General features: G+C 36.1%; 2 protein-coding genes across 2 annotated transcripts; one reads left to right on the top strand and one right to left on the bottom strand.

The window, feature by feature from the left end:
* The first annotated feature begins 7,563 nt into the window (after nt 1-7,563).
* LOC122308149 (protein FAR1-RELATED SEQUENCE 5-like) lies at nt 7,564-10,924 on the top strand. The gene is made up of 4 exons (XM_043121338.1): nt 7,564-9,763; nt 9,913-10,100; nt 10,214-10,306; nt 10,398-10,924. Exons 1-4 carry the CDS (start codon nt 7,669-7,671, stop codon nt 10,659-10,661), a joined length of 2,640 nt encoding a protein of 879 aa, XP_042977272.1. The 5' UTR covers nt 7,564-7,668; the 3' UTR covers nt 10,662-10,924.
* Nucleotides 10,925-14,114: 3,190 nt separating this feature from the next.
* On the bottom strand, nt 14,115-17,332 carry LOC122308150 (UDP-glucuronate:xylan alpha-glucuronosyltransferase 1-like). The gene is made up of 4 exons (XM_043121339.1): nt 16,978-17,332; nt 16,179-16,373; nt 15,310-15,920; nt 14,115-15,227 (listed from the first exon to the last, which is right to left on the bottom strand). The coding sequence occupies exons 1-4, from the start codon at nt 17,040-17,042 to the stop codon at nt 14,263-14,265; spliced, it is 1,836 nt and encodes a 611-aa protein (XP_042977273.1). The 5' UTR covers nt 17,043-17,332; the 3' UTR covers nt 14,115-14,262.
* Between the last annotated feature and the right edge of the window lie 6,454 nt (nt 17,333-23,786).

Below are 23,786 nucleotides of genomic sequence, written 5' to 3'. Positions count from 1 at the left end.
TTTAGTGAAAATATGTGGAAGAGTGATAACACTAGCTTCAAATGCTTCACGAATAGAGTGACAATCTACTTCAATATGCTTCGTGCGCTCATGATGGACAGGATTGGCTGTGATATGAATAGCACTCGTATTGTTGGCATGTAGAGGTGTCGGATCGTTCTCAGAAAAATCTAGCTCAGCAAGTATACCTCGAAGCCAAATAATTTCAGAATAAGCTAAAGACATCGCCCGGTATTTAGATTCCATAGATGACTTAGAAACTCTGTCTTGCTTCTTACTCTTCCAAGAGATTAATGCATCACCTAATAATACACACCAACCAGTGATGAAGCAACGTGTATCCGCATAACCAGCCCAATCAGCATCACTATAAGCAGCAAGATGAGTAGAATTACTGACCGGGAAGAATAAACCATGGGTAGAAGTGCCTTGAACATAGTGTATGATCCTACGGACAGCAGTGAAATGAAGGTGACGAGGAGTCTGAAGAAATTGACTGACTTGCTGTACATCAAAAGAAATGTCTGGTCTAGTAATTGTGAGATAAACAAGACTACCCACCAACTTCCGATATAAACTGGGATCAGCAAGTAAGTCACCCTTCTCTTTGCGAAACTTGATATTTAATTCCATGAGAGTATCAACAGAAGTAGCCTCCTATAGGCCAGTTGTAGCCACCAAGTCACTAGCATACTTATGTTGATTGAGTGAAATACCAGAGGGACTACGATGCATCTCAAGACCAAGAAAATATGTGAGAGATCCAAGATCTTTCATATGAAAGGACTCTGAGAGATGAGTCTTGAGCTGACCAAGTAAAACAGAATCGGAACCAGTAATCACAATATCATCAACATAAACCAAAAGCACAACAATATCCATGTCTGATTTCCGAAGAAACAAGGAAGTGTCACACTTGCTCTACTTGAATGAGAATTCTAATAAATTAGTTCAAAATTTATCAAACCAAGCCCTTGGAACTTGTTTAAGACCATAAAGGGAGCGACGAAACTTACACACATGTGAGTTAGGAGAGGGTTCCACTCCCGGGAGTGGCTTCATATAAATACATTATTTAAGATCCATGTGAAGAAAATCATTCTTGACATCCATCTAATGTAGTGGCCAATCATTGGAATTGGAAGCAGCAAGAGCTAGAATTGTACTATCAGTGGTCATCTTAGCCACAGGGACAAAGGTTTCTTCATAATTGACATTATATTCTTGATTATTTCCAATTGCAACAAATCGAGCTTTATAACGATCCAAACTCCCATTAGATTTAACCTTAATGGAGTAAACCCATTTGCAACCCAGAGGAACTATGGTGGAAGGACAAGGTGCAATGTCCCAGGTGTGATTGGCCTCTAGAGCAGTAATTTTTTCTTACATAGCTTGTCGCCAACAATCATGCTTGACAGCATGTGAATAGCATGTGGGAATATTAAAATTGGACAATGTAGAGCAGAAACAAACAACCCATATTGGCCTATCCGGAGGTACAGATACTCGAGAGGAGCAACGTACCGAGTGCTTTGAAGCTGCTGTAATGGACTGATTTTGGAGCATGGTAGGATCAGATATTGGTTGAGCCACTGGAAGAGACTGTGCGCGGGAGCGTCTTGTATACACAAGACCTGGTTTAAAGCGAAAGTTGATTTAATGAAGATCTGAAAACTATTGCTCAAAAGATGGAAGGACCATAGTAGAAGAAGAGAGCACAAATGATACAGGAAAGAAATGTTAATTTTTAAAGAAAATAACATTCTTAGAAATGCGTGTACGATGTACAGTAGGATCATAGCAAACAAATCTCTTTTGACACACATTATATCCCAAGAATGCACATATAACAGATTGAGCAGATAATTTATATCGCTCATGAGAAGGTAAATGAACAAAATATACACATCCAAAAATATGAAGATTCTCATGACTAGGTTGTGTAGCAAACAAGCGGAAATAAGGAGACTCCATATGTAAAACTTGGGATGGTAACCGATTAATTAAGTGAGTAGCAGTTTTCAAAGCCTCAACCCAGAACATGGATGAAACAAAGGATTCTCACAAGAAAGTACGTACCACATCAAGAAGATGATGATTTTTGCGTTCAGCTACTCCATTCTATTGGAAGTAGCAGGACATGTACGTTGATGAATAATACCTTTAGAAGCCAATAATGTCTGAAACTCAGTAGACAAATATTCACCACTAGAATCTATGCGTAATGTCTTAATAGTTCCAGAAAATTGATTGTCAACATAGTGAAAGTTCGAAAAACTTCAGATTTAGAGCGAATAAAATAAACCCAAGTGAATCTGCTATAATCATCAATGAAAGTCACATAATATTTAAATTTTTCATGTGAACTAACTGGGGAAGGTCCCCAAACATTACTATGGATGAGATCAAATCAGTGAGAAGCTCTACTAGCATTCAAAGGAAATGGAAGAATTTTACTTTTATCAAGTTTACAAGAATCACACTCAAGAGATAAAGAGGAACGTATTTTATTATCAAGAAAACCCGAGTGCAAGACATGAGAGAAGATTTGAGTGTTAGGATGGCCTAACCGACGATGCCACACTATACTCAGATCAGGAACATTATTACAAGCAAAAGACTACAAAACTAAAGATAATGGAAACAAGCGCTCCACTTTAGGTCCCCTCACGATCGGCTCCCCTGTTTCCTGGTCCTGCACAATACAACCATTACCAGAAAAATTAACAACATAATTATTATCAACTAATTGACCAACCGAAATAAGATTTGTAAAAAGTTGAGGAGCAAGAAACACATCAGTAAATTTGGAAGAGACATCTCCGACAACAGCGATGGGCAAAGAACTGCCATTGGCAGTCTGAATGGCAGATTGACCAGCATAGAGCCGCACATGACAGAGCACTGGTAGTATTCGTTATGTGATTAGAAGCACCTGAGTCTATATACCAGAGTTTAGTATAATTTTTACCTTGAAACCCTATTGTAGATAATGCCGAAATTAGCATCTGTTGCACCATTTCTGGTGTGCAGTAATTTGTTACGGGAGGTGCAGGATCAGAGGAAGCACCTGAGGAAGAGCCATGTGCTACAGAAGTCTTGACGGGAGGAACAATAACAGAAGTCTGAAATGCTTGGGCCTGATGATTCTGGGGGCGGATACGACATTTTTTGATAATGTGACCCTTCTTCTTGCAATAAGAACAATATTTCTTAGGACAATTAGCAGCAATATGCCCATGTTCCTTACAGCAAAAACACTGTAAGGTGCTAGAATGTGTAGGCGGTCCTCGTCATTGAGCAGCATAAGCTACAGGACCAGACCCTATCAGAGAAGCTTGAGTGCTAAGCCTTTGTTCTTCACAAAGTAACTCACCAAAACAAACATCAAGAGAAGGAACATGAGAGCGATTCAAAAGAGAAGAGTGAACAGATTCATACTCAGGATGAAGTTTCATAAGGAACTGATCACAACGACGAGTCTCGTGAATACGTTGAATAGTGGAAAGAGAGGCAATAGGAACATCCGTGGTAACCAAATCAGAATATTTGTTTCAAAGAGTCAAGAACAAGGAATAATAGTCTTGGATGGAACAACTGTCATGTTGAAACATGGCAATCATATGGTCTAACTGAAAACGACGAGCATCGTTATCTTGATGATAGACTTTCTTTAAGTAAATCCACATTAATTAAGCGGTGCGATGGGGTTGTAAGTGGATAACAATATGTGGCTCAACCGAGCCAAAAAGCCAAGACATAATCCTAGCATCAAGCATAGCCCAATCCTTGGATTTACCAGGATTGGGTGCACAATCAGTACCATCAATATGATCCCAAAGATCTTTTCTCTTAAGAAAAAATTCAAACTGAAATGCCTACATAGAATAATTGTTGCCTGTAAATTTGGTACACACATGTGCGAAGTCCATGCTAATTAAATGGTACACACAAAAGCTGAAAAATATTACAAAGGGCGAGAAGAAAATTAACTGAAATGCCCACGTGGAAGACTAATTAAATGGAATTTGAGACAAGACAAAAGCCAATGACAGGAAGAAAATGACCCACGGCAAAAAAAAATTATAGTGAATGCGTTTGACTATGCTTAACAGCCTGTACTCAAGCTGTATTCTATGGCAAAAGAAATGAGCAAATGGCCAACATAAATGGAACCGAAAATATCACAAATGTCCCTCGACAATTTTTTTTTTGAAGAAACGAAAGAGACTGAAAAAAAAAATCCAAACAAAAAAATATTGCCGAAAGCAAGAAACGGAGTTGCCGAAAATTGAAACAATCGGCTAGCAGAGTTGCCGAAAACAGAGAAATAGAGTTGTCGACAGAAAAAAAATTACTGAAAACAGAGAACCAAGCTCAAGAGACGCCGAAATCAAGCACAAAACCAAGAAAATAAAGAAACAGCGCAGACCCAACTGAGACACAAGATCGAAGGTGCCAAGGACACCAAATCACAAGAGAAATAGACGAAACACAAGAGAGAAACCTAAAAATTCGAGAGAGACAATCTTCGGCTTTGATACCATGTCAAATGGATTCGATGATCCTTTCAGAGGATTTCCTCCCATTTTATAGAACAAATTTACATGATTATGTACTGTCTATTTTGAGCAGGAATACCACCTAACATGTGATTCCTTCAATTACGTCTGATGCTTGACAACATTGTGTGTAGCACCACCTAACATGTGAGGCCCTAAATTACGCATGATATTTAGCAGTGTCATGTGTAGCCTACAATCTAAAATACTACACCTATACAATATTACAAAGATGATAGATAACATGAGGTACAGCACTGCTGTACGTTGACATTTTTCCCCTATATTTCCCGTTATAAATTATTTATTTTCTAACAATGTGTTTATTGGTTTGAAGTGTTTATAATGTTCTCCACCCTCTCTCCCTTTGCATGTTGGTTGAATTGACTTGTATAAAGGGAAAATTACTCAGTGAGGCGTCATAGCAGCAAGTAAAACTAAAAGTTTTATACCTCGAACAATCAAGTACTGCATTCTTCCCGAACAGTTGGTTCAATTCTTAAGATTTATGAGATTCAACTGATACGAAAATTAATAAAAGAGTGAGCGGAAGTACTCACCCATGGATAAATCGTACAAATTACTCCATTTAACAACTTATATTCCTTGCCCATTGATAGAAAGGCACAAAGATAGAATTCACATTCAAGGAATTTTTGTGTCACTGTCGTTCTATCATGCTAAACCATCATGGACCATGCAAAACTCATGCAAATGATCTTTGATGACAAAAACTGTAATCAATATTGTGAAAAAACTTCCCCTCTTGTTCTAGCCGATGAAATTGCAATTAGCAAAAGAGCATTCCAATACTTGCATACTAATACCATAAAAAATGAGTATCTCACAACCTTCTTATAACTTCATGTTAGATGGGATCGAACCAGTGAAAATCACCTTACTTTCATTTTTTACCATCAAATCTTGAACCTCCAATGCAATAGAAGAAACAGAAGTCACCAAGATTGGATTTGAATTGAATCGAATTAGCGAAGGAGTCTAGAGCAAGTGAGATCGAACTTGAACAAACATAAGAAATCAGATAAGTTGGAGATGGAATTTAAGTCGATCCTATTCCATGTAAGGGGGTGGTTGTATTGATGGAGCAACAATGTTGGTGAGTTAGTGAAGATCTCAACAAGATGACATGGAGATAAAATAGTCTGAAATATGACTTCATGTCTCTAGTCATTTTATAATCCAAACACTTGATTATCCTATTGACCACCCTAACGTACAATTTTCTGTTTGTTGACTACCAGTTTTTGCCTTTACATTTTCATGCTTCCTAAATAAACAGCCTTTTAATATTTATGTATTGTACATGCAGCTTGCAGTCTTTGTACATTTATAATGTAATTTTAGTACATTTTTTGTTTCCTGGAGTATGTTTTTTAACTTCGTAGGAAATCCGATATAGTATCTTACACCATATATGTTTAATTCCATGATTGAGTGAACTGTGTTTTCAATTTCCACAAGGTCACTGTACACACCAGAAGGGAGAAAAGGACACAAGGAATACCCTTTTGACTGGCATTTTAACTTTTGCTTGGGTCAAAAAGCGTTGCGTCAATGGAAAGGATGGGCTGACATTGAAACGATGGGTTGATGACTGCCTCTTTGGCGTTTCGATTGTTCAGACGTTTGTAGCAGACCATAACTTCTAACAACCTTTGCATGAATTTTACAACTTCCAAGCCAATTTCCAATCCAAAGAACAGTATTATGGACTGGCACTATAATAGAAACAGTAGTTCTATATGCAAACGGGAAATGTAAGCGGCACGCAGTCGGGTGACGTGGCATTATGCCACGTCAGCATCTATTTAAAAAAAAAAAAAAAAAAAAAAAAAAAAAAAAAAAAGGGAAACGAATGAAAACCAAAACCGGTGCAGATTGAAAGCATTTCCGAAAGGCACCTGATTTCCCGCTTCTTCCATTCGCGAGCCCCCCAGAACTGAAAGGAGGAAGACTACGTCGGCGTTGGTGCAGAGAGGTGTTGCCGGTGGGTGGGTTGATCTCGGGCTGGTCCGGTCTGCGTTGGAGTGGGTCAAAGGCCGACCGTTGTTTGGGTCAGGTTGGTTTCACTTGAGATTGGGTCAGATCCGTGGGCCATCTGCTTGGGTCCGGTTCGTGGGCCATCTGCTCGGGTCAGCTTCGTGGGCCATCAGCTCGGGTCAGCTTCGTGGGCCATTTGCTCGGGTCAGATTCGCGGGCCAGCAATTTAGCCCAGCATCTCGGGTCAGGGACGTGGGTGGTCAGTTTCGTGGGTCAGCACCACCACGGCCGCACCACCACGGCCAGGTTCTGGTTCTGAGATGGATCTATATCTGCATGCTTCAAAAAACCTGAAACAGATTTTCCTCCATTTGTTTGATATATATGTGGCTCTGTTTTGTGGGATTTGAATGAACATGGTAAATATATATTGTTGAATGTGAATCCATAGAGGAGTTTGAAAATGTTGTATACAAATGTGGTGTGGGTTTGCTCGGGTTTGTGTCGTGTAGGAGGCCAATGATATTGGGTTGATGTTGGTTTTTACGTTGGTTGTAAACTACAAAATGTAAAGGTGTGATTCAAGTATAAAACAATGGATTTAATATTCGGTTATTGATGGCTTTAATATTTGGTTAATGATTTGAATATATAAAAATTTTTCTCATGAAATCTTTGCACGATTTTTTATTGGCTCTTTTCTGTTGGAGATGATTTGGTTTAATGAACTTGTTATGCAACTACTTTGTTAAAGGAGTTTATGTTCCCTTTTTTAATTTGTTGAACGCCATAAGAGAAGAAATTTGGGGAATGGAAAGCAATATGCTTTTATTTTATGAACCAAGATATAGCTTATTTCATAGGAAAGTTACTAATTCCTCATCGTTTACTTCCACTACCTAAATTATAAACTATTAGTTTCAATATGTAGATTTGATTACCTGAAAAGTGGGCTGAATACATCAATCTCTGGTAATATTTTAAGGAGTTTCTACTGTGGTGAAGCTTAGATAAAAATTTTTTTTTTTATTTGGTAGTGCCATAAAATGATACCAGGTATTTATTATTTTGTTATGGTCAATTTTGGTTTTTTTAATTTAGTATGCCATTACCAAGTGTTTTTTCAACATTTGGAGATAAAAGTGAACAACTTTTACAGGGCATGGGAGAGTTTGAAGAACATGCATTGGATAGACCAGAAGAACGGGAAACTGAAGATGGCAGTCCAGGTGAACGGGAAATCGACGATTGCACTCCAGGTACATCACACGTAGTGCCATCGTCGAAAGGTGATGATATGATTGAGGAGCCAAAGTCGGGCATGGAGTTCAATTCGTTTGAAGATTTGTTTAGGTATTATAAGCAGTACGCTAAGCAATGCGGTTTTGGGGTGATGACACAAAGGAGTGAGAGGTCAGAGGATCAAAGTGTCAGATATGTTACTCTTGGTTGTGCACGGGGAGGGAAGGCACGGGTTAAGACATCCAATGTTGCCAACCCACGTCCGACGGGAAAGACAGATTGCAAGGCAAGGATAAATGCCTTGAGAGTCGATGGAAAGATGCAGTTGACAACAGTCAATAATTCACATAATCATGTTACCAGCCCACAGAAATCTCGCTTCTACCGATGTAACAGAGAAGTGAGTGAGACAGTTAAAAGAGTCCTTGACACCAATGACTTAGCGGGTATCCGATTGAACAAGAGTTACGGATCTCTTGTAGTTGGTGCAGGTGGCTTTGAGAACCTGCCATTTCTGGAAAAGGATTGTCGCAATTACATCGACAAAGCCCGTCATCTACGACTTGGTGCAGGTGGTGCTGGAGCACTTCGTGATTATTTTTTAAGGATGCAGTACAAGAATAACGGATTTTTTGCATTGATGGATTTAGACGATGACGGGAGGTTAAAAAATGTTTTTTGGGCAGATCCACGTAGTCAGGCAGCCTATAAGTATTTTGGTGATGTCGTGACATTCGACACCACATACCTGACTAATAGGTATGGGATGCCCTTTGCACCATTTGTTGGTGTAAACCACCACGGGCAGTCGATTCTTTTGGGGGCTGGGTTGATTTCCAATGAGGACACGGAGACCTTTACATGGCTATTCCAAACCTGGTTGCAATGTATGGACGGAGTAGCTCCAAAGGCGATAATTACTGATCAAGACAGAGCAATGAAAAATGCAATTGCTATTGTTTTCCCGGAAACGCGACATAGATTTTGCCTATGGCATATACTGAAGAAGGCACCTGAGAAGCTTGGGGCATATGCTGCATATAAAAGCGGGTTGAAAACTGAGTTGATGAAATGTGTATACGACACACAAACTATTAAGGAGTTTGAAAAATGTTGGGCCGTGTTTATTAATACATACGACTTACATGAGAATGTGTGGTTGAAAAGTTTATATTTGGAGCGTGCGCATTGGGTACCGGTTTTTCTAAAAGAGCACTTTTGGGCGGGAATGAGTACCACTCAGCGTAGCGAGAGTATGAATGCTTTCTTTGATGGTTATGTCCATTCAAAAACAAATCTGAAAGAGTTTGTCGACCAGTTCGACAATGCACTAAAAAGGAAAATTGAGAATGAAAATCAAGCAGAGTTTCTTTCCTTTAGTGGCACCATTCCCTGCGTATCTAGATCGCCAATTGAAAAGAAATTTCAATTGTTGTACACGAATGCAAAATTTAAGGAAGTTCAACAGCAAGTAATCGGTGTGCTTGATTTGGATCCAACTTTACAGACAATGGATGGTGTAATGAAGACTTATTTGGTAGAAGATGAAGTTCGTATTCAGGAGTTCACAAAACAGGTTACATATTTTGTGGATTTTAATGTCGATGACTGTAATGCAAAGTGTTCATGTGGTTTATTTCAGATGAGGGGGATACTGTGTAGGCATATTTTGTCTATATTCAAATCAAACGGTATAAAATCGTTGCCAGATCGGTACATTTTAGACCGATGGCGGAAGGACATCAAGAGAAGATACACTTTAATCCGATCTAGCTACGATGCCGGGGATGAAAGGCCAAATGGTAATAGACAATCCATTCTTCTGAATATGTGTTATGAGATGATAGATTATGCGGTTGAATCTGAGAAGGACTTTGACGATGCAAAGAAGAAGATACAAGAGATGACTGGATTATATCGTCAGAACCAACGACCCTTATCTAGCGGCCAAACAGGTTTGAAGACCACCAATTGAAATTTATTTTTGTGAAAAGTTTTTTATTTTGTATATTGAAATGTGTATTTACAATTTTGGGTTTACATTTGCTATTTATTTTGGATTGACATTGGAAATGATCTTTTATTATATTTTTGCAATGCAAAGTTTCGGAACCTGGGGTTACAATACTAGATGGGGCTGTAGTTGGTAGCTCACAACAAGTCAAGAGTCCACTTGTTGTCAGAGGAAAAGGAAGACCTCCGTCTCTTAGACGAGCATCCAGGATGGAGACAGAAATGCGGAAGGTTAAAGCCAAACAGAAGAAAGCACAAGTGGTTCAAAAACGCAAACAGGTTCATGTTTTAGTAGGGGATAATAAAAACATAAATATTTTCGTAGTGTGTCATTATGATAAAGTTTGGATATATTCCTTATGACGAGTTATAACTATTTACTTCACTTTTAGCGAGATGAAGGAGATACAGTACCTATGGGCACAAAACGGAGTTTATTTGGGCCATCAGAAGCAGATGCATATTCCAACCACGGACAATTTACGGTATCATGTTTGGATAGTTTGTACGATTGGCATATTTTTTGAAGGAGGTCTATATTTGTAATGTGTTTTAATAACCTGTATTTATTAACAGGTTATGGACAGTAGTGGGACCACGCAAAGTGTTCAGTCGTGGTATTTTGGTAGTCAAGGAAGTAATCCTCCTATGGTTGGTAGTCAAGGAAGTGTTCATCATATGGTTGGTAGTCAAGAAAGTGTTCATCCTATGGTTGGTAGTCAAGAAAGTGTTCATCATATGGTTGGTAGTCAAGAAAGTGTAAGATCTCTCACTTATCTAGGCCATTTTAGTAATATTATTTATTATTTGATCAAGATTTGTTTATTTGGATGGAAATAGATTTTTTATGATTGGATGACACACAACCAAAGCGGCCTGGGTGGAGATGGGTCAAACGCATGGATGTAATGCGTTTGTATATTTCATGTGACTTGGTGTATTTACAAGGAGGAGGCTGATGCATTTTTTGTACACCACATGATGTGGTCTATTTTGCTTTTCCCTCTGAATTATTTGGGCAGCTTGCCAGTTATTTGTAGATGAGATCCTATTTTGTATATTCTCTCTGAGAATTTAAGTGGATAAAAGGAGGAAGTGGCTGAAAAATGTATGATGTAAGATTCAGATATATATATATATATAGATTACAAGAGAATTTGTGTTTCCCTCAAAACGGATTTTAATTGATGGCATACATAATATAAGCATTGATTTATTAACAGGTCATGTGATGTGAGGTTATTGGGATTGTTACGGCACGGGTTTTGACTTGGGGAAACTATGGACCAATTGGTAAGCACAACAGGTGTGCGTGCAATTGATGTTATTTGTTAGGTGATGTTTGTTAGGTGATGTTGGTGTATTTATTGTGGTGAAAGACCATATTGTATGAGGATTTGTCTTATAAGACCTGATGCTGGTATCCGTTTCAAGCTTTTTGGCTTACATATTTTGTGTCTATGACACATCTATACGAGTTAATGTGCAATGATGTGGTAACGTGTAGCATTGTAGTTTATTGTAATCTTCTGTCTGATGCAAAAATTGACTACTAAGTATTCAATTGGTGGCAAAAAGCTGGTATCCAATAATACACTGCCAAATTTGTATTGTACAAGCAATATGCTTAACAGAAGCCCAAATAATCATACCTTAATATACTGGAACCACATAAAGAAATGGTAATAATTTCCCTCATACATCAAACTATAAGCACAAGTGGTCTATATACAGAGGATCAAACTCGTTAAAGTACCAGAAAATTCACCTGAAATTTCAAAGTGTTACAAAAGTCCCATGAAATTTGTAAAGAAATTTTAAATACATACAAAAGTCCCAGGAAAAAGACAATAGAAATTTTAAATACATCTTAACTGTCCCAGGATATACAAAATTGCATATGACACATCTATTACATCCACTGATCAAAGTGTCATGAGCATCAAAAGGGGTTGAGTTACATGAGCTGAAGCATTGGCCGATAGACATTACAACCACTTCGATACGAAATAAATACAGCACAAACTAGTACAAAAAAAAACCATGAGACTTTTAATACTTTCAACGCTCCCTTGTACTTCTTCTCCAATGCGGTAAATTTGGCTTCCTCCGTGCACAGCCGCTCATGAAGTACCCTTTCGTGCCTCCGTTCAGCTAACTCCAACGTCATCTTACAGCAAGTGTTTTGCTCACTTTGAAGATCAATCCACTCAAAAAAGCCACATTGTTTATTCATCTTATAGTTTGGACAATTGAAAAATCTTCTACCAAAAGATTTTGCTTTTCCAGAAATCCGTAGTTTCGCTTGGGAGCCACAATAGCAAAGTGGTCTCTCCAAGCTTGACCCAGAATGAGAAGCAGAACTCATTCTCTATCATAATATTGAAGTAAAAACAGCCACCAGTCAAGAGTATATATTAAACAGTGTATATATGCATGGGAGAAGAAATATACACGGGAGGTATGGCATAATATTTTGCAAAGAGATAAATTGTCTAACAAAAATATTTATATAACATTTTGCACTTGGGTGATAATTTTACACGGGAGGATATGGCATATTATCCTGCAATGAAGATATATAGTAACTGATATTTCCATCCTAAACAGCAAATAATATATAACATTGAGCATCTATTACACCAAGATTCAATGTGCTCATAAACCCATACACTTCAGCCAGTTCGACAATGCACCACATACCAATTACCCACCAACTTAACCAAAGTGTCACAATAGACCACATAACAGAGCACATAAACTAAAATTCACAAACTAAAAACAGAAATCAGATTCGAAGCATCTACTGGGCAATTCAATAACACAAGATGAACAGAAATTTGTAAATATTATAGATCTAGTAACTGAACAAGAGTCATCATACGCAGGAAAAAAACAGCCCCCATACAGTATTATGATGAACTAGTGGACAGAGAAATCTTACCTTAATAGTTTCAGACCGAACAGAGAAATGAATTTAGGGTTTTTCCACTTCTAAGGGGTGAATCGCTCGAGAAGTAGAGAGGGAGGGAAGTGTTCATCATACCAACAGATTCCCGTTCGACAACCAACAAAAATAAATGACAGCCTAAAAAATGACAACCAAAAAAAAAATTGAAAAATTACGTAGCGGAAAAATTTAGGGTTCGGAATTCTCGGGATGAATCGGACGAACCTTTGAGGGAGGAATCGAGAGAGAATCAGACCAATCGTAGAGAGTGAGATACGGAATCGAAAGTGGTTCGAGAGAGGAGAAGCAGTCTAGGGTTCTCTACATCTAGGGTTCCAATCGCAGAGAAGGCGAGAGGGTCTCGACCATTAACTGGTTCGACAGGATTTGGGGTTCCAATCACAGAGAGGGAGAGAGGGTTTCGAGGGTCTCGTGATGAAACTGGTTCTGAGATGGATTTGGGGTTTCAATCGCAGAGAGGGAGAGAGGGTTTCGAGGGTCTCGTGATGAAACTGGTTCTGAGATGGATTTGGGGTTCCAATCGCAGAGAGGGAGAGAGGGTTTCGATGGAGGTTTCGATGGATTGCAAGATGAAACTGGTGCTTGAATGGATTTGGGATTGGATTTGGGGTTCCAATCGCAGAGAGGGAGAGAGGGTTTCGATGGAGGTTTCGATGGATTGCAAGATGAAACTGGTGCTGGGATGGATTTGGGATTGGATTTGGGGTTCCAATACCAACCAGAGAGGGTTTCGAGGGTCTCGAGAGTGGATCGAGAGAGGAGAAGCAGAGAGTAAAGAGAGAGACTTAGGGTTCCAATCTATCCAATCTAAACGGTGAGTTCCAGTTCCAATCTAAACGGTGAGTTTTGATTTATCCACGTCAGCAGCGCCGACTGCACGCCGTTTACACCAGGCGACTGCACTCAGCATTTTTCTAATAGAAACGCAGTCCTTTTGGTCACAGAATTTTCCTCATAAAAATCTGCTTCTCTTATGATGTGTAAACTCAACATGGATTGCCTATAAATGGAAAAGAAAATGAGTCATCATTCGTATGAAATGCAAATAAATCAATAGTATGAACTATGAAAGGCGATTATGTCTACAGTACCAGAGTAAAGAAATAGGTCGATAGCACTTTTACCCATGAAAGAAAAAATAATTTGTAAGCCTATTTATTGACACATCCGACATGTTATATCGTATCAATAACCATTAAAAAAAATCATAATTGTCAATTTATACAATAGTAATGCTATACACCATACTCACATCTTATTTTTATCCTATTAAGTAAAATGTGACTGAATGAAAAAGAAACATGCAATAAATGATCATTCAATGATGATAAATGTGTCATATCATACCTAATGGAAAGAAAATAAGATGGTAATATAGTGTATAGAATTTTCCTTCAAAAAGACGTTAAGAAAAAAGGTGAGGAAATTGCAGGTGGCCTTCGAGTAAAAGAAAAAGACTCGTCGATGGGTCTAATTTGCGTCGCCCCAGTGCCTCAACATGTTCTTCCAGTTGCAATAATTGTCTATGCATTTCTTTACACGTTGATCCCTTACTTTAATCCTCCAATGCCCATCCGTGTAGTTTGCTTTCTTGGCTTGCCTACGGTCCCATTCTAGCTGTGCCTTTTGCGTCGATCTCAACAGACAAAACTGCTGTAACAGAACTGGCATTGCATCATGCACTGTCCACCATTTTTGGTGAGCGACATCACTTGCGAACTCTTGTAATCTATCAACATTCCAATTACAATCGTAGTCACGGAAGCACATCCATGGCTTCACCCCCAGATAGTGAAGAACATAGATAATTGGAGGCTCAGCGCCAAAGAGCCTAGTTTTCATTTGCTTAACTTCTTCCTCGTCACCAACCCAGAAATTCTTCAAGAAATTCATGTGTCTTGGAATCCTATGCCACCATGTGAAGATCTCGTTTAAGTATCCTTGGTCCCCCCCATTATAGGACTCAATCTCGTTAATGTGATCCATCAAAAGCTGGAAAGTGCAATTTGAAGGCTCAACTACCATTACACCAGAGTTAAAAAGTGTGCCATTGTTCCCCGTTGCAGATATTTCTGGCATCCCAAATAAGAAATCGATGTTTCTGAGCATAAGCAAATCAGCATCGATGAATATGATCTTGTCATAATCTGTTAACTGCCATAACCTGAACTTGCTGTAATTCCATTCGTTATAGGCATCTTTCTCAGCTTTTGGGTTCCTGATCCTCTGGATTGTCTTAATCTTCCAGCCTGCAGCTTCAAGTCCACTTCTGTGGTATGCACTGATTGTCTCGTCCACAAGGATAACAAGGTCTCTTGTGGAGCCGGACATGCGGATGCTCTGGGCAGCAGCAATGGCTCCACAAACATAAACGTCAGCTGAATGCAGAATCGTTGCATATGCTTCTCGGTGCATGTTTTTTGAGTAAACCAGATCTGTATTTCTAAGTGTTAATTAATAAATTTGCTTTCGTAACATCGTTAAGAAAAAAATTAATACTATTAGATTAGCACTTACCACTGCCCCTGAAAGGAAGTGCAAGTTCGCAAGAGCCAACTGGGAGCTGAGCTTTTTGTCTTAGCGCATTTAAGTCTGGTTTGTATAACCATGAATTCCCTTCACGTGAAACAAGTTCCTTGCAAGAAAACAGACTTGGTTGTGGGAAGCACTTGGTAATAAAGAGCAAATGCACAGGATACAAGCCTTTGAAAGAGGCTGCTAGATCAGCAGCTGCAAGCTGCAAATGCAAACGAGCCACATCTCTGGACCAATTCCCCTCGTTCCGACATGGAAGCTTAACAGCTATAAGATCGAGTCGTATTCCGGGGGGTCTAAGCTTTGGTAGAGATGGACAAATTGGAGCTTCAGATTCTTCTTCCTCGTCTATCCACTCTGGGTATAAGGAATCCCATGTCACATTTTTTGCTGCATGGTCCAGGTGGAGATCAACGCTTTTGGCATCAGGAATGAGCTGCTTCCAATGATTGATTTCACGCTCATTGAAGTTCAAAAGACCAATTCCCCAATTTTCACTAGTCTCAGACACCTTCTCAAGAACTGTCGTGATGTCATCCCAATCAATGTCTAGATTTGATAGATAACGAGGATCTGGACCGCCCCATATCCACCTGTCAACAAAACTCGGCTTGCATTACTAATTTTTTGCTATACTCAGTGAATAACTCCACTCTATATGCTACACAGGTTGTATTTGAATGGAGTGGAGTTATTAAACGGAATGTATTCTACTCTACACAACTATTGCGTTTGAAAAAAGCTGTTTATTAGTCTTGTCCTTTGCCAGGGGGAAAAGAACTGGAAAAATTGTCACTCAGCAAAACTTCAGATATCAGTAACAGCACATTCAGGAGTAGAACATTACATACCCAGAGCCAGAATTTGGTAGTTGATTGCTATTGTAAGCCTTTGGAGAGTATAGGAATGTTGCAAGTGTTCCAGATACGATAATTATGAGCGCAAGCTTAAGCAGAGCAAACTTGCATCTTGAATTTCTATCTTGAATGGATATATGGAAAGGCTTAGCTTTGCTTTTTTGAAATCTTCTCTTATAAACTTCTTCACTGTTCCAAGTTAGAAATTTAATTACAAAACTAGTAAGCAAAACGAAAAGATTAGTTCATAGAGAAGAATGAAAAAAAAAATATTTTGATGAAAAAGTGCATCAAGAAAAGCAAACTTTATTTGTTGAATGCTTCTAGTAGATATGTGTTGCTTGTATTATATGTACTACGTTTGTGCTCATCATCTAATGTATCATTTCTGCAAAATGTTACTTTCTGGAAGAAATCACAAATGTCCTGTTTCTGGCTAATTTTAAGATTCTTGAAATGAGATGTGATGACAGTTCATCTGTTATTACACAACTTTTCAGATACATTCCCAGCCTAAGATTTGGAACCTAATCTTCAAAGGAGACAAGAGAGTACTTGGATACAAAGAAAGAAAAATGTTTCCAAGGTTATAATGCGATTGTACTTGTACATAGTGCCCTGCATAGGCCACATCAAGGTTTCTGTAATCATTCAATCGAACTCGTATTCACGAACCTAACGAAGTGATCTAAGTAGAAAATAATGACATAAAACTGGAAGTTCCATGCTTACAGTAGCCAACTTTCTTATATCAATGTAAATAATGCATATTTCAAGCAAATAAAAGACTTACACTGATGCAGATAAACGATGTCGAGCCTCAAAAGCACTACCGGAAGCACCCTTTGCTCCTCTCATACTGATCTATTGCAAAAAGAACATTGCAACATCTGTGCACGAATAATTGGAAGAAAACTTTGAACTTCAAAAAATGATAAATCAAGAAATGGTTAATGGTTTTACAAGGAGTTGCTTGTTAACACTAGTTTGTTCATAATAGCATACAAACAGCGATCATACTGGAGACCAAGAAACCCAGAAACCAAATCCTTCCATTCAGATATCAGAGCTATGAATCAATTTATGGAACAAAGAGTCAGAATGCATTTGAGAGAGAGAGAGAGAGAGAGAGAGAGAGAGAGAGAGAGAGAGAGAGAGAGAGAGAGAGAGAGAGCATGTATACCGGACCGTATTAGGAACTTTGCAGAATAAGATGATAGTTGAGGGATGTTGAGAGCGTAGCAAGGCAGCAGAGCAATATAGACAGACTAACGACCAATTGAATTTTCCATCCATTCTAGAATTTTGGTTTTCTTAAATTTATATTTGTTGTTTCTCAGCTACTTTTTCCATGTCTTTTTTCCTTCTCAGTTTTTTTTGCTCGATATTTCTTCATGGTTGTCAAAAAAGGTAGTCAAATGGAATGCTAAGTATATTTTCCCCCTGTATTCTTTTGTTACGTACTTAAGCCCTGTTTGGACGGAGGGAATTCAAGGTCTTCACTTTGTTTTGCAAGTTCCCTTGAGATAAAGATCCACTATTTTCACTGAAGTCAGTCTAGCATATTGCCATAGATGGAGTGCATCATTTTATATAAAAGAAATGACAAGATCCTTTAGGCACAAAGATCTGTCTCTCTTGCTGCTCATATTAATTATGACAAATACTTGTGGATTGGATTTGGTACTACAATGTTATTTTCTTTAATCCAATATTTCTTTAATTTTCTGACAGATCAGTAAATATCAATGCTTTTGTAGTGCCAAGAAATGAAGTAGAACTTGTACTCAACGTCACAATTTAGACCTCATGTTGGCATCATTGATGGGTACCCTTAAACAAAGAAAACATCTTTTACAGAAACTCTTCAAGGATATTGATCAGCAGATGTTTTGGACAGTAAACTAGTTATTTTTTATCTGCCTCTGAATATGAGAGATAGAGAGAGAGAGAGAGAGCACACATGAATGCACACACGTTCACATTTCCTTCCCTTGAAAAACCAGTCTCTTTGTTTCTACGTTATGAATCGAATGTTCTATTTTCAAGGTAAGCCGTAGGTAGTTCGTATTGTCCCTTTCTTTTGTTTTCTGTTGTTGATCTTAATGAAGAAGCAGATGCTGCTATTTCAAGAATTCATGAGCACCTAATTCACAGCCCAATTAAAGACGATTGATTGATGATTCTATTAGTTTATGTGCTTTCATTATAGTTTCAATTTTCTTAATGCAGAAGGAACACTAATTATCAAAAGTGATATAGGTTTAACGTCCCTTTCAACAACCATGCCTGCCACCACACTCCTCAAAGCCCCAATAAGAAGATAACTGAAACAAGGGTTTATCAAATAATGACTGATCAATTAGTACTGAACTTGCATGCCAAAATGGACACCCACTTCTTGGTGTATTTGGTCCTACTGTTGATGATCAGGATGCCAACAAGTATAAACCTTACAGTATCGCCAAAAAAATCTGGAGAAATTAAAGGCAATACATATATATATATAGATAGAGAGAGAGAGAGAGAGAGAGAGAGAGAGAGAGACGCGAGGTCGTTTCCATATTGTATTAGAAGCAAAGCAACCGAAAGGGCAGCGGCTAATTGGTCATGCAATGAACAGGGCCATCCTGACGTGTGACGTGCCTTTGACCAATAGATAGAAAGATCGAGCTGAAAGGCAAAGTTGTTTAGTTAACATTTGGTTAATTAACTAGGAAATCTCACCATATCATCGAGCTTGAGTACTGACGAAGAATAAGAAGAAGAAGAAGAATAAGTTTTTTCTTTTTTGTATAGGACGGTGCTACTCTGCCGCCCAGAGTGCACCGCTCCTTTTGACCGCACAGCGGTTTTTTTTTTTTTTTTTTTCAGATTTTTTTAATATATTTAAATATTTTTAAAAAATATAAAAAAAATATCAATACACTTAAAATCACTTTTTTAATCACTAAGTAAAAAAAATTATAAAAAAAAAATTGTGACTAGCAGTCACTTTGAGAGGACACGGGGAAGGGGCATCTTAGCATTTCCCTTTTCTATATATACTACCGACCGACTACTCTACCCGCCCTTTGTCCACCTTTTAATTTAAAATGAGTACAACTTACAGTTTTATTTATATTTTTGTTTTCAGATCTTATGATTTTCTTTGTATCAATGAAAAAATAAATTTTTTATAAATTTTTATTAAATACATTTAGTATTTCTCATTTTAAATTAATGTATCCATTCTCTGCCTAATAATATCAGGCCGATACAAACGGATGGGTCGGATAAACCGGGTACAAAGGCCCACCTAGTGGTTCTAGAGATGACTCATTGCAATCATTTCCACTCTATGTTGTTATATTTTCATCCCGCTTGCCTTTTAATTTAAGATTGGTTTAGCTATAAAAAAATTTTATAAAATAAATTTATATAACTTGATATTGTACTTTAGATTGTAAAACAACTTTGATCGTAAACTAAATTTAATATATTATATGAAGTTATGTCAATTTATAAATATATTTTTATAAAATATTTTTGTAGCTGTAGTATTTTTCTTAGTGCTAACAGATAGACCAAGCAGGCCTGGTATACAAGCCCACCTGATGACTCTAGCTATGATCTATAGTAGTCATTTAGGATCTATTTAAATACTTAGACTATCTTGATATATCTGTAAATAATAGTAAAATACTTTTAATTAAGATGTTTTATTAGGTTTTAAAAAATAAGAGAGAAAAAATTGAAGAAAAATATTATAAGTTAAAAAATTATTTGAATATAATTTTTATTTTGAAAGTTGAAAAAGTAGTATTATTTTTTATATTTTATTTAAAATTTTGAAAAAATTATATTGATTAGGTAATGATTGGATGGAAAAATTCAATACATAAAATTAAAAATATTTTATATTTGAAAGATATAAAAATATTTTATAATAATTATGTTGTCAAACGAATCCTTATTATCGATGAAAAAAACAAAAGAAAAAAGAATCCTTATTATCGAAAGTGTACAAATGGATGGGCCAGGGAGGTTGGGCACATGGACCCAGCCAGTACCTATAGTTATGATCAATAGCAGTCATTACCCCACCCGTCGGCCCCGTGTTATTTCATTACAAATTAGACACTGGCAATGGAAGAAGTTGCAATGTTATAAATTCGTCTGCTCAATTAATATCGGGCTGAATGCAAACGAATGGGTCGAGAAGGCCCAATAGCTCTAGTTATGATCAATGGCAGTTACTGTCACCATATATTGTTACATTTAAAGCCATATAATTTCCCATGTGGTAATAACAAATTGGGTGAGAGTGAAGGTGAATTCATGTTTGATGAAACCATCTTTTTTATTTGAATGATTAAGAGAGAGAAGAAACCGTACGTTTACAATGTCCAATGATCTCTAATCTTTATGTTTGACTAGGGATCGTGCCAAACGTAGAAGACAAGTGTTTTAACGATAATAATAAATAAATGAGAAAGATATAGACAGTTATGTAATATATAAGCATTGCTCACCCATTTTGATAACGATAGGTTGCCACTTTTTTATTACATATTTATTATTATTTTTATTTGATTTTTTTAATTTTTAATTTTATTTGATAGTTAAAGAAGTGATTATTAATAAAATTATATATATTTTTTAATTTTTTTAATGATTAAAGATGTTAAAAAAATACTTAAAAGAAAATGATAAAAAAATAAAAAACTTTAAATATATTGTAAGTAGTTAATGGGTAGTAAAATAGTAATAACCTTATTACTATCCTTTAAAAAAAGAGAACTGCTACATACATAAAAACACAAGAAGATTATATAAAATAAACACTCAAATTAATACGGCTTCAAAGAATTTGTTAAACATACTTTATAATAAAAAATAATTTTACAATATAACATATTACATCAAATCACATCAATTTATTAATTTATTTTTATGTAATTTTTTTGTAACTAAAATATTTTCTTTAAAAAATATAAATAAATATAAAATTTACATAAAAAAATTGATATTGTAAGAATAAATTTCATTCTTCTTCAAAAAAAAAAATAATAGACATCACTTACCTAACTCATAATTACATCTAACGTTTCGAAATACATCAACACCCATCCACATTTTTTTGTTTTTTTGGGTGTCGATAACAATATCCTTCCAAATAGGGCCTCTTTGTTGTATGCATCATTCATACATGCCACATAGCATCCAGCTGGACGAATAAAATCTAGTTCTGTTGTTAACTGCAGCAGTAGACACGTTAAGTTTGATAAATAAAAATTTTCATCTCAAATTTAAAATTTTTATCTTATCATTATAATTTTATTAAATCTTCATATAAAATATAATAAATAATTTAATTTTTTTAATTTTTTTAAATCATAAAATAATAATAATATTTTATCTAAAATTTAAAATTTTTATCTCACCATAACTAAGCCACTGTTTTGCGCCAATTGTTTTCCAAATCCCTCTGGTTTTTTTCAGTCTGACCTGCTACTATATAAGTTGTCTTTTCATATGTTCTCATCTAATTTTTTATGCATGTGGGCCGACGTCAGGTTTTGGATATGCTTGAAACATAAAGCATATAAGGATTCTTGGATCACACAACTAATCTACGAACCTTGAAAACAGAAAACAGTCATGTTGAGTTTTTTTTTTTTTTTAATTATTATTTATGACCCCTCAAATTGTAGATAAATAATTATTAAATTGTTTAAAAAATGAATGCATATATTCTCATCCTACATATATATATTATAGAGTTAAAAATTAATGAGAAATAATATTTACAATCGTGAGTGTGCAAGTTTCGTATTATCATTTTAAAAACAATAAATAAATATGAGACACATGAAAAGAAAATTAATTTTTTAATAGTAAAATTTACTTTTTTTCAAAACGAATACACGGTATTTATATATTTCATAACTATACATAATATTACTCAAAATTGATATTTAGTAAATAATGTTAATAATATATTTTGCGATACATGATGATCAACGTGATCATGAATACTACATCACCTATACGTGATCTCTTATCATAAGTGTTTTTTCAAATTTGAGACCCCACCTCAGAAGCTCCACAGGAGAGGAAGAAATCAGTGGAAGATGATATATGAAATTGGAAACAAATAATTTACAGAAGCCTCAAAAGATGTGTTGGTTTAAATAATCAAAGATAGGGAGTGGTAGATCAAATAATGGGTTGGTGAAAAATGTAAAGAGTAACGCCTTTAAGATTTCAAAAGAATATGATATTAATGTCTTCACTATAAATATATAAATATATATATATATTATAACTAAAATGAGTAAGAGGACCTAGACGACAACACATAGTAGCAGCTTACCTACTCCAAATTGGACAAGAGAAACCTAGATGATGAGAAGCTGCAGATGCTTTCTCAAGTTGAGTTAAGTCAGTCCTACTAGAGAATTCAATAAATCATTATGTGGCTAATACCAATGGTAAACCAATATTCGGGCTTGAGTTTAAACCTAGTACATGCCAAATTATTTGAAAACAACTTGAAAGAATTTTTTTTTATTTTTTTATTTTTTTATTTTTTATATAGAGAGGGTTTCGAACTCAGATTTTTCATTTAAAAGACTGAGTCATATGCCATCAAACTATTAGACTCTTGACAACTTAAAATATTGTTGAATTACCACCCTTTGAGTTGAAACTGTATATTAAATGCAAGTACAAAGTTTTTCTAATGATAATGACTAATTCACTATAAATATCATTTTTCTATATATAAATTTGATGCCGCTCCTAGTAATAAGCAATTAAAATAAAAGTGGTCAGTTTTTATTATATTGCATGTTTCTATGTTATCTCGTTGTTAACATATACCTCGTGCAATTCATGAAATGTGTAGAGTTTCCTTCTACTCTAATATTTATATTTTAGAAACATATTTAATAATATATTTTCATTCGACTTTTATCCAATCATGTTGATATGCCATTATGCATCAACTCTTAATTTTTTTTATTTTTTTAAAAGAACTCTATATAAGACAATATGATATTAGTACATAATAATTTTTTTTAAAGAAAAATGTCATGATTTATTTATAAAAAAAACTTACATCTATGACCAGATACATTCTGGAATGTCTTTCATATCAAACATGACATCATAAACTAAAATAATGCATTTAGAGCTACACCAATAGACTATTTCCATTTGTGACTGGTCTGGTCTTCATTATTGCTAATATTCTCTACAGACAAACGTCCAATAGACAACACTCTTTGTCTAAATAGAGACTCAACCTCACCCTTCATAAAAAGAGATGACTCAATTTTTACAGACAAACATCTGAGAGACAAACTTTTTTTTTTAAATTAACAATAAGGAAACAAAAAAAAAAGTAGTAAGATAAATATGAAAAATGACGGATTACTGTTTGGACCAACTCTAGTAAATTTCAGAATTAATGATTGCTCACGAAAACAATACACTTGTCTCTTTCAGCCATAAAATTCAAATCTGAAAAGTCTGGTGATGGTAAATCGGGTGGTCAAGCACATGTTTTAAAAAGAGCTACCAAAAGAGGTGGCACGTGAGGACCACATGTAGATG

This window comes from Carya illinoinensis, chromosome 4 (assembly GCF_018687715.1).
Source record: "Carya illinoinensis cultivar Pawnee chromosome 4, C.illinoinensisPawnee_v1, whole genome shotgun sequence".
NCBI lineage: Eukaryota > Viridiplantae > Streptophyta > Magnoliopsida > Fagales > Juglandaceae > Carya > Carya illinoinensis.
This window is presented reverse-complemented; position numbering and strand designations above follow the sequence as displayed.

Excerpts from the sequence above, each read along its gene's own strand:
- LOC122308149 (XM_043121338.1), top strand. The coding sequence starts at position 7,669 with ATGCCATTACCAAGTGTTTTTTCAACATTTGGAGATAAAAGTGAACAA. Across the intron at positions 9,764-9,912 it reads CTTATCTAGCGGCCAAACAG|TTTCGGAACCTGGGGTTACA; the intron begins GTTTGAAGACCA and ends TGCAATGCAAAG. Across the intron at positions 10,307-10,397 it reads CCAACCACGGACAATTTACG|GTTATGGACAGTAGTGGGAC; the intron begins GTATCATGTTTG and ends ATTTATTAACAG.
- LOC122308150 (XM_043121339.1), bottom strand. The coding sequence starts at position 17,042 with ATGAGAGGAGCAAAGGGTGCTTCCGGTAGTGCTTTTGAGGCTCGACAT. Across the intron at positions 16,374-16,977 it reads CATCGTTTATCTGCATCAGT|TGAAGAAGTTTATAAGAGAA; the intron begins GTAAGTCTTTTA and ends AACTTGGAACAG. Across the intron at positions 15,921-16,178 it reads CTACCAAATTCTGGCTCTGG|GTGGATATGGGGCGGTCCAG; the intron begins GTATGTAATGTT and ends TTTTGTTGACAG.